A 12,144-nucleotide genomic window follows, 5' to 3' on the forward strand; every position below is an offset into this window, starting at 1 on the left:
TGAGCAAAAAGTTATTTTTTTATTGGTAACAGTACAAGCACTAAAATACATGTCCAAAGCATGTTTTAAAGCAAACTGTAAATGTTACCTGCTGGCATATTTAACCAGATATTTCCTGGTTTGGGACTGACTACATAAGGTATTTTCAAGCCTTAAAGGGAATGCCGTCCGCAGTGGGATATGCTGACCATCAAGACCACGTTCGAACAGTGCCGTCAGAACCTCCGGAAAACAAATACTCTCCGTCATGAGAAAACACGACTGTGTGAGCCTCACTCTCGTGGCCCATCAGTTTGTGAATCTGCCCTGATTTAAGATCTAGCAAATGGATAACCCCACTGCCACTCGCCTGAGCTAAAACTCGACCTGAGAGAGAGAGAGAGAGAATATCAAAGTTTAATTTCAAGCAGTCACAGTTTCTAAGCAATGGAATACAGAGTTTTGTTTCAATTGTAATTCAATAGACTCATATTAGATGTCAGTTGTTAAATATGAGCTAACTCTCATTTGTATAGGAAGTAATTCCAGTCAAAATTAAGACATGTCAGTGATTATAAAATTTTAAAATAAGGAAGTAAAGCCTAATGCCCTACCTACTTTATCAAATGCCCTCCTAGTCTCCTTATATTTGGGATTAATAAATAATTTTGAGAAGATGAGGGGGAAAGCAACTAAACAATGCAGGTTTCTTTTTCAAGTGAATTATTTGTGAAAAAATGTCCAAAGCATAGGTTTAAAATCTATGTCCCTATATAATGGGCAATTTACATGTTAAGTTTTGCATTATACTTTGACTTGTTATAATTATGCTAAATCTTTACTTAGTTATAATAATATACATTTATGCTTTAAAAATTATGACACTTATGAACTTTTTTTGGAGTTGAAGTGAAGATAAATACCTCCAGTTCAAGGATGACTTAGGTTTTTTTACTCTAATTTAAAATTCAAAATTCTGTTAAACTAAGTTTATATTACATAAGAGCTAAATATAGTACAGAGTATTCTCAATTTTTATACTGTATAATTTTTAGTGAATAATTTCCTTCAAGTGAAAAACATATCAGCAATCCAATTCTAATGCTTTTATTAAAGAAGTCTGGTAGCAAACTATCAGGGAATTTAGAGGTAAGTAAAAATAATGAAATATGTTTACATAAAGTCAGTATTGGGGCAAAAAAGTATGAGAATAGGACTATCCATGGGATTATCTAATCATACTTAGAAGGCATATTATCATTCCAGTAATAATATTTAAAACTGACTAAACTGCCAACATGCTAGATACTAGATTTTGTACCTGATGTGAATAATTTCATATAATCCTTACAAGATCTAATGATAAAATATTAACTTCATTACATGGATGAACAAAGAGAGGTTTAGAAAGGTGAAGTAGCTTGCTCAAGAGGAGGTATGCACAATATGGAGGTATGGAGAGAGGTATCATTAAATCACAGTCACTTTGGATCCAGAGCCTGGGCTTTTAGTAGTGTTTTCCACATCCAGCATGGTATTGTTTTCAATGATGCCTTCTTGACAGATTTTAAGTAGGTGATATATTGTGAAAATAAAATTTGTCTGTTTCATAGTAAAAATTCTTTAATGATGTTGTCATAAAAGTCACAATGCAGTATTTAATCACAAATTATACCCCAAAATATCATGAGTATTTTGAAAACAGAAAAGTTATAAAAGTAAAGCTAACCATGATAAATATGGCCTATTTGCAAACTTTTATAACTATTGGGCTTCTTCATCTAGAACAAAACCTGACACAGCAAAGATCCTTAGGATAGATTAGAGTGTCCAGAGAAACAGATGTGAATATTTATTATAAACCCTCTTCTACTAAGTCTTTGCTGACAGAAGCATTACATATGGATTCTACTTCTAGCCTCATTCTATAGACAATTGCTGTTTGTGACTTTCCTAAGAGTCAAACAAATACCTTTTTTCTTCTAGTCTTCATACAACAGATAGGAAGGGGGTAAATATTATTTTCTATTTTTGAAATGAAACAGAACCAAAGCTCATAAAAAGGAAGATTTAGCTTTAAACCATTATCTTTTGTTGAAGTCAGATCTGTAAAAATTATAATTGTAAACATTTATAGAGGTTCTTGGTAATTTCTGAAAGTTCAATAAAATAGAGAGCATAATATAAGAACCTAATGATAGGATTATATAATTCAGCAGCACCATGCCTCAGGTGTTTCAAAAACTTGTCTTTGATAGAACAGATTTTAGTAAGTTTATGGTGAGGTTTTTCAGGTTTAATTGAACTCATTTACAGAAGATTGCAAGATTGTGATTATATATATGTTAACTTATTCCTAAAATGTATATAAATTTATAATCATGTTCAACTTTATTTAAAGTATATGGGATTATTACATGGCATACAATGTCTGACCTAAAATTAGCTTTACTGGGAATTGAGCTAAACCCTTTCTAGGCTTGAAGATTTTCAGAATTACTTACCAGGATGGGTCAATTACTACATTAGTATCTAGTTGGTGTGAGAGAGGTGGCATTCTCAAAAAAAAAAAAAAAATTACAGTCTGATTATTGGTAGCATCTCTAGAAAGTGGAGTATTTACAGACATGTATACAGGTATCTCTCTAAATATCCTGGTGATAGGCAATGAAAAGTAAATCAGAATATAAATCATTTGTTATCCCAATGCAGAGTCTTAATGACAAAGTTAGGAAGAACATTTATCTACAACTTGGTCAATGGAATAAAAATCTGGTACAGATAAAATTTTTAGCAGTACCATGAGAATTTATAAAAACTTGTGCTAATGTTTATGTTAAAGTTAATATGCCTCCTTAAAAATGGGAAATAATAAAAAATAAGTGATAAATTATATATTTATACTTTATTTTATTAAAGTGTTATAACACAATTTAACCAAAACAATTGTCTTGTAACATGTAATTACTGAATAGATTATTTAAAATGCAATTTAGCATAGTATTCTAACAAGAATAATTATACCAAGGTATGAATGCACATATTCCATTAATATCACATAGATTGAAAATATCTGATTAAAAAACATAGAGTAATCAACATTGATTTAAAAATAGAAATAGCCAAGTTGATTCATAAATGTATTTTACAATAAACTATAAATATTTGAATATTATATAAAAAATGACTTGCTTCTCTTCTTTTGTTAACATTTAAGTTATTAAGATAACCAAACTTCACAGAATGGTAACAAAATAAGCAGGTTGGGGAGAAGAGTGACATAATTTTGTGATTGCTATTCTTTCATATGAATAACTCAGTATATATCAACAGCAAGTGCTTACGACTATCTCTTCACACATCTCTGAAAAAGTTAATCAATTCTTATTTTTATTTACCAAGATTTTGAAATACTCTATTGATTAAATCAGCATCTTTTTTGATGACCAATGGGGTTTAAATGAAAATTACATGTGTTGCTCTCTATTTTACTCTATTGGACGAATTTCCCATTTATTTTGGCTTAGAAGACAAGCAGTAAATTTCATCTATCCAAAGTATTGCTCTGCTATTAAATGAGACAGCCAACCTTTGAAAATTAGTAGGTCTCTGAAATTTTAGCTCCAAATAAACTTACAACTTTCTTAAGATGATATAGCTTCTTACTGCTTTGTGTTAAAAAGAAACTTTTTGAAAACTATGTTTAACAATATCTTGAGCAAAACTGTCTCAATTGGATTTGGAATAAAAACTTGAATATTTTAATATACTTACTGTTTTAAGCACATTAACAATAGAATCTCTTGAAGAAGTTTATAGAATGAATTAGCCCATTAAAGTCAAGTCATAAAATTTTATCTGGGTATATGTAATCACTTTGGATAAACCAACAAATTGGAAAGTCTTAATCTCATGCTAATAGAATGTGCAAATAAATTTTGGCACTTTTTCAAAGTGAAGGTTTTTTAATTCATTATAGATACACATATATCTGAAGATTCAATTTGATTTTAAGAATACACACCTAGAATAGCCAAGAGTTATTTTAGGCTTTTCAACACTTACCTCCTAACCAAGACAAATTCTTCTTAAGATTACAATATATAGGGGTGCCTGAGTGACTCAGTTGGTTAAGTGTCTGCCTTAGGCTCAGGTCATGATCTCATGGTCCTGGAATCAAGCCCTTCATTGGGCTCCCTGCTTAGTGGAGAACATGCTTTTCCCTCCCCTCTGTCCCCTCTCCCCTGCTCATCCTCTCTTCCTCTCTCTCAAATAAATAAATAAAATCTTTTTTTTAAAAAAAAGATTACAATATATATATATTTTAAGACTTTATTTTTAAGTAATCTCTACATCCAACATGGGGCTCAAACTCACAACCTGAGAGCAAGAGTCGCATGCTATTTTTGACCCCAATTGTGAGGAGTTAAGGTGTGATATAAGTAGGAGTACAAAGACTCTTACAACATTTTTAAAGTAGATAGGATATGAGTATATTTCTTTGTCTTTCAGGTTTATCAGAATGACCTGAAATAGTAACCATCATTTATTGGGCATCTACAGCTCCATATGTTACTTAGTATGTTCTGTACTAAACCCTCAGAAGTAGAGATTCTCCCTTTTTTAGCTAATGGAGAATGGGACTCAGAAAAGGTAAATCTGGCATTTGGGTCAAAATCTTTACTGTTCAAAAAGTCTTGCTTCATTTACTCACTTGAGTGTGTCTTTCATAAATTAAAACTCAGATAAGTGTGACACTTTGGGGCTTTTCTATGAATGCCACTGAATTTCATAGGTAAATAGGCTCTTAAGCTTAATGCTTGTGTTAATCTCATAAGTCTTTTCTTCAGTGTTGATTTTACTACTTTGTGGAACTCGGAAACTAAAACATCCATATTCTTGCAGGAGATATATGTATCTCCATTAATTCTTAAATACATAACCTTATTAAGGCATATATTGTACATATTAAAAATCAGACCCAATGGATAAAGACTGATGTTAAATCTCTTCTCACATTTCTAGCAATATTATCTCTTTAGTTTTTTCCATTTCTATTTTGGATACTATATTATCTCTGTTTTCCAGACCTCAAAGTATAGTGACATTCATTTCTCACCTTTTCTCCTTCTCTATCCTCAGCCCAAGTTCTATCCATTCTTTTTTACTAATTTTCTATAGTTCGTTAATTTAAAACTGTTAAGTCCTTGTTTTCATTTGGCAGGACTATTGAGATGGTACACCAAATGATCTTTTTATTATAATTTCTTTACTTTAAAATCTACATATTAACTCCTAAGGTGTTTCTTCAATTATGTCACCCCTATTTTAAAATACCATAAATTTGAATAGCACAACACCAAAAGCAGCCACAATAACAGCAGCAAAGAGGCTCCTTACAACTCTGACATTCTCAGGTTTTGTTTTAGATCCAACCATCTCATTTTACAAAAAACAGCTGAGATGAAATGACTTGCCCAAGGTAAGAAAATGTATTTATGGCAGTTAAAGAACCTGGTTGAAATCAGATCTCTGACTCCCAAATCTGTGCTTTTTTTTTTTGTTGTTGTTATTGCCTTCTGACACTGAATAATGTTCTAGTATCTTTTTTTTTTTTTGAAAAAAATTTTTTTTAAAGACCTTATTTATTTGCGAGAGAGAGAATGAGAGACAGAGAGCATGAGAGGGAGGAGGGTCAGAGGGAGAAGCAGACTCCCTGCTGAGCAGGGAGCCCGACGTGGGACTCGATCCCGGGACTCCGGGATCATGACCTGAGCCGAAGGCAGTCGCCCAACCAACTGAGCCACCCAGGCGCCCTGTTCTAGTATCTTAATAAGACTTTCAAGACCTCTGCATTCCCATACAAATCAGCATTTACTCAACCAACTACACTTTTACATGAATCCTATGTTCTCTATCAAATGATATGTCATCACTTCTTGAATATATTTTTAATTTCCCCATCTTTGGATTGTTGCTTCTGTTATTCTGTCTGGTGAAATATTTTTTCTTCGCTATTTCCATGGTCCTCAACTATATCTTCATAGTAAAAGTCAACCCATATATTAAGCCCCAGTTCAAAATTATTTTCTTCATCTTTTTGGTATAAGGCATCCCTAGTGGAGATCTTCCTATTCTGAGCATTCATTGCATTTTATTGATACAATTCATGTGGTAATAAGATACCATAAATTATAGTTAACTGTGCATTTGTCTTACCTTCTTAACTTTGTAATTACTGGAGAACGGGCATGTCATATTTTTGCATTACTGCCCCCCACCCCAGCTTAATACATAGGCTGTTGTAATCCTCAGTGGTAGTAATAACAGTTTTCATGCCTACATTTTTTTTTTTTTAGTCCTTGTTATTTGCCAAGCACTGCTCTAAGTCCTTTATACATGTTTTCTCATTTTATCCTTCCTACAACCCTACGGGGTAGATATATAACTGCCCCAAACTATTATAGCATTTATGACTCACATGTAGCTATTGAACACTAGAAATGCAGCTGGTGCAACTTGAAATACACTGTAATTGTAAAATGCTCATCAGATTTCAGAGTTTAGGAAAAAAATACAAAATATTTTATTAATAATTTTATATTGATTACATGTAATAATAAAATATATTTTAAAATCAATTTCACCTGCTTTTTAAAAATGTGGTTACTAAAAATTTAAAATTACATATGTGGTTCACATATTTCTATTGGACAGTGCTAGCACATATCCTACTTCATACAAGAAGAAAATTGGGCTTAGAGATGAAAGCAACTTGTCCAAGGCCACACAACTTAAGTATTGGAGTTGTGACTTGGGGGCTATATGACTCCAAATCTCATGGTCTTATCCTCTATGTCATGCCCTAAAACCTTCAGATGAATTTTTATTGATTGGCTCAATGTTGTCTCTCCTACTGTGATTAAGCTGCCCTTACTAAAATGCAATATGAGTCAGAGTAACATCTCTTGGGTGTGCAGCTCCAGTTTTCAGCTAAATCTGTGCTTGCTCCTAGGAATACTTTAAAATTAATTTCTGTTTAAGTACAAGAAATATTTCAAAATTTCATTTCTGTGGTTATCCTAATGGCACTTATTGACTCCAAGAATCTTATTGTACAATTAGCTTCCTGGGAATAAGGAGGGGACTTAGAAAAGCAGCTTTTATTCTTTTAGAACTCAAAGAGCCCATCCATGTACCCAACATTCAACAGTGCCTTAGTGAGCAAAAATCAAAACAAATCAAAAACAAAACACCTCCACAACTTTAGATAAGTGTTTTATATTAAGATGTTATAAAAATTTGTCATTTTTTGCTCTAGGGGAAATAAACTGGACTATATCATCCTTCTGATGCTTATACTTTCAACATTGACTAACATCCTCTCAGACTCACCCAAACAGTATTTTTGAATACAGTAAACATATTTTGTCCAATTCCTTACACTGGTTGTTCATTAAAAGAGAGAGTTCTTGTTTTGTTGAAAGATTTCAACTTAATTTGTTTTGCATAAAGGATTCGTTTAGAATTAAATACAAAGTTAAACTGTTAGAGTGATAAAATTATCTAAGGGAGAGTTACTGGGAACTCAATTATCAATATGAAAATTGATATTCCCTGAAATTCCAAATAAAAATTATCAGATGCATAAAACTTTTTTAAATTCTGGTAAACATATAGTGTTATATTAGTGTCAGGTATACAATATAGTGATTCAACAATTCTATACATTACTCAGTGTTCATCATGAGAAGTGGACTCTTAATCCCCCCTTCCAGTTTTACCCATCTTCCCACCCACCTCCCCTCTTGTAACTGTCAGTTGGTTCTCTATAGTTAAGAGTCTGTTTTCTGGCTTGTCTCTTTTTTCTTTGTTCATTTGTTTTGTTTCTTAAATTTCCCATATGAATGAAATCATATGGTATTTGTCTTTCTCTAAGTGACTTATTTTGCTAAGCATTATACTCTCTAGATCCATGTTGTTGCAAATAGCAAGATTTTATTTTTTTATGGCTGAGTAATAATCCATTATATATATGGCACCTCTTCTTTATCCATTCATCTATCAGTGGACACTTGGGCTGCTTCCATAATTTGGCTATTGTAAATAATGCTGCAATAAACATAGGGGTGCATATATCTTTTCAAATTACTGTTTCTGTATTCTTTGAGTAATATTCAATAGTGGAATTACAAGATCATATGGTAGTTCTGTTTTTAATTTTTTGAGAAACCTCCATACTGTTTTCCACAGTGGCTACACCAGTTTGCACTCGCACCAACAGTGCACAAGTGTTCCTTTTCCTTCACATCCTTGCTAACATTTATTGCTTTTGTTTTGATTTTAGTCATTCTGACAGGTGTGAGGTGATATCTCATTGTGGTTTTGATTTGCATTTCTCTGATGATTAATGATGTTGAGCATCTTTTCATGTGTCTGTTGGCCATCTGTATGTCTTCTTTGGAGAAATGTCGTTTATGTCTTCTGCCCATTTTTAATTAGATTTTTTTTTGGTGTTGTATAAATTCTTTATATCATTTGGATACTAACCCTTTATTGAATATGTCATTTGTAAATATTTTTTTTCCATCCAGTAGATTGCCTTTAAGTTTTCTTGGTTGTTTCCTTTTCTGTACAGAAGCTTTTTGATGTAGTCCCAATAGTTTATTTTTGCTTTTGTTTCCCTTGTCTCAGGAGACATATTTAAAAGAATGTTGCTGTGACCAACATCAGAGAACTTACTGCCTGTGCTCTCTTCTAGAATTTTTATGGTTTGGGGTCTCGCACTTAGGTCCTTAATCCATTTTGAGTTTATTTTTGTGTATGGTGTAAGAAAGTGGTCCAGTTTTATTCTTTTGCACATAGCTGTCCAGTTTTCCCATGACCATTTGTCTCCTTTCCACTCCATATTTGTGCCTCTTTTGTTGAAGTTTAATTGACCATATATTCATTTCTGGGCTTTCTATTCTGTTCCATTGATCTATGTGTCTGTTTTTGTACCATACCATTCTGGTTACTACAGCTTTGTAGTATATCTTGAAATCTGAAATTGTGATACCTCCATCTTTGTTCTTCATTTTCAAGATTGCTTTGGTTATTTGGGGTCTTTTGTAGTTCCATACAAATTTTAGGATTATTTGTTCTAGTTCTGTGAAAATGCTGTTGATAATTTGACAGAGATTGCATTAAATTTGTAAATTGCTTTGGGTATCATGGGAATTTTAACAATATTTGTTCTTCCGATCCATGTGCATGGAACATCTTTCCATTTCTTTGTGTCATCTTCAGTTTCTTTCATCAGTATTTTGTGGTTTTCAGAGTACAGGTCTTTCACTTCCTTGGTTAAGTTTATTCCTAGGTATTTATTATTTTTGGTGCAATTGTAAATGGGATAGTTTTCTTAATTTCTTTCTGCTGCTTCATTATTAGGGTATAGAAATGCAAGAGATTTCTGTATATTGATTTTATATCCTGTCACTTTATGAATTCATTTATCAGTTCTAGTAGTTTTTTGGTGGAATCTTTAGGGTTTTCTATATATAGTATCATGTCATCTGCAAACAGTGAAAGTTTTACTTTTTCCTTACGAATTTGGATGCCTTTTATTTCTTTATCTTTTCTGATTGCTTTGGCTAGGACTTCTAGTACTCTGTTGAATAAAAGTGTTGAGAGAGGACATCTTGTCTTCTTCCTAATCTTAGGCGAAAATCTCTGTTTTTTACCATTAAGTATGATGTTAGCTGTGGGTTTTTCATATGGTCTTTTTTATGTTGAGGTATATTCCCTCTAAACCTACTTCATGGAGGGTTTTTATCATGAGTGGATGTTGTGCTTGTCAAATTCTTTTTCTGTATCTATTGAGATGATCATATGGTTTTTATCCTTTCTCTTGTTGATGTGATGTATCATGTTGATTGCTTTGTGAATATTGAACCACTCTTGCAGTTGATCATTGGTGAGTGATTTTTTTTAATGTGTTGTTGGATTCAGTTTGCTAATATGTTGTTGAGGATTTTAGCATCTATGTTTATCAGAGCTATTGCCCTGTAGTTCTCTTTTTTGTTGTGTCTTTATCTGGTTTTAGTAACAAGGCAATGCTGGCCTCATAGAATGAATTCAGAAGCTTTTCTTCCTCTTATATATTTGGAACAGTTTAAGAAGAATGGGTATTAAATCTCCTTTAAATGTTTGGTAGAATTCACCTGTAAAGTCATCTGATCATGGACTTTGTTGGGAGTTTGTTTATTAAAAACTTAATTTCACTGCTGGTAATCAGTGTGTTCAAATTTTCTCTTTCTTCCTGATTCAGTTTTGGGAGGTCCTGTTTCTAGAAATTTATCCTAGGTTGTCCAATTTGCTGGCATATAATTTTTCATAATATTCTCTTACAATCCTTTGTATTTCTGTGATGTTGCTTGTTATATCTCCTTGTTCATTTCTAGTTTTATTCGAGTCATCTCTCTCCCTTTTTTTTTTAAATGTATCTGGCTAAAGGTGTATCAACTTTATCTTTTCAAAAAACCAGGTCCTGGTTTCATTGATATGTTCTATCGTTTTTTAGTTTATATTTCATTTACTTCTGCTCTAATCTTTATAATTCCTTCCTGCTACTAGTTTTGAGTTTTGTTTTTTGTTCTTCTTCTATCTCCTTTAGGTGTAAGGTTCAGCTATTTATTTAAGATTTTTCTTGCTTCTTAAGGTAGGCCTGTATTGCTACAAACTTTCCTCTTGGAACAGCTTTTGTTGCATCCCAGAGATTTTGGACTGCTGTTCTTTCATTGTCATTTATCTCCATGTATCTTCTTATTTCCTCTTTGATTTCTTAGTTGAACCATTCATTGTTCCACAGCACGTTATATAATCTCCAGGTATTTTTGTTCTTTCCAGATTTTTTTTTTTTGTGTGTGTGGTTGATTTCTAGTTTCATAGTAATGTGGTTGGAAAAGATGCATGGTATGACTGATCTTCCTGAATTTGTTGAGACTTGTTTTGTGGCCAAATGTGTGATCTATTCTGGAGAGTGTTCCATGTGCACTTGAAAAGCATGTGTATCCTGCTGTTTATGATGGAATGTTCTGAATATATCTGTTAAGTCCATCTGGTTCAAAGTATCATTCAAAGCCTCTGTTTCCTTGCTGATTTTCTGTTTGGATGATCTATCCACTGATGTAAATGGTGTGTTAAAATCCACTACTATTATTGTATTACTATCAATTACTTCTTTTATGCTTGTTATTAACTGCTTTAGGTATTTGGGTGCTCCCCTGTTGGGTGCATAAATATTTGAAATTGTTATATCTTGTTGGGTTTTTCCTTTATGATTATATAGTTTCCTTCTTTGTCTTTTGTAGCAGTCTTTGTTTTAGTCTATCTTGTCTGATAGAAATATTGCTACCCTGGCTTGCTTTTCACTTCCATTTGCATGGTAAATGCCTTTCCATCCCTTCACCTTCAATCTGAATGTGTCTTTAATTCTGAAATGAGTCTCTTGTAGGCAGCATATAAATGGGTCTTGCTTTTTTATCCATTCTGTCATGCTGTGTATTTTGATTGGAGCACTTAGTCCATTCATTTACATTCAAAGTTACTACTGATAGGTATATACATATTGCCATTTTGTTACTTGTTTTATAATGGTTTTGTAGTTCTCTGTTCTCTTGCTCTTTTCTCTCTCAGTTTGCTGGTTTTCTTTAGTGATGTACTTCGATTCTTTTCTCTTTATTTTTTGCATACCTATTACTGGTTTTTGATTTGTGGTTACCATTTGGTTTGTATATAATATCTTGTGCATATAGCAGCCTAAATTAAGTTGATGGTCATTTAAGTTTGAATCCATTCTTTACTTCTCTCCCCCCAGTTTTAGATATGTGGTGTCATACTTTACATCATTTTATTTTGTGAATCCCTTGATGGATTTTTATAGGTATACTTAATGTTTCTGTGCTTCCTATTTTTCTTTTTTTGAATTTTTTTTTATTCTTATGTTAATCCCCATACATTACATCATTAGTTTTAGATGAAGTGTTCCATGATTCATTGTTTGTGCATAACACCCAGTGCTCCATGCAGAATGTGCCCTCCTCAATACCCACCACCAGGCCAACCCATCCTCCCACCCCCCTCCCCTCTAGAACCCTGTTTGTTTTTCAGAGTCCATCGTCTCTC

General features: G+C 32.7%; 1 protein-coding gene across 1 annotated transcript in view; it reads right to left on the reverse strand.

The window, feature by feature from the left end:
- Positions 1–12,144, reverse strand: part of LOC102727532 (THO complex subunit 6-like) — a 263,513-nt gene continuing 251,369 nt past the window's right edge. The window contains exon 3 of the mRNA XM_081813681.1: positions 1–366. Coding sequence (XP_081669807.1) covers positions 191–366 — 176 coding nt within the window. The 3' untranslated portion in view covers positions 1–190. The remainder of the gene's footprint in view (positions 367–12,144) is intronic.

This window comes from Leptonychotes weddellii, chromosome 3 (genome assembly GCF_054177405.1).
Source record: "Leptonychotes weddellii isolate Sample4059 chromosome 3, ASM5417740v2, whole genome shotgun sequence".
Taxonomy (NCBI): domain Eukaryota; kingdom Metazoa; phylum Chordata; class Mammalia; order Carnivora; family Phocidae; genus Leptonychotes; species Leptonychotes weddellii.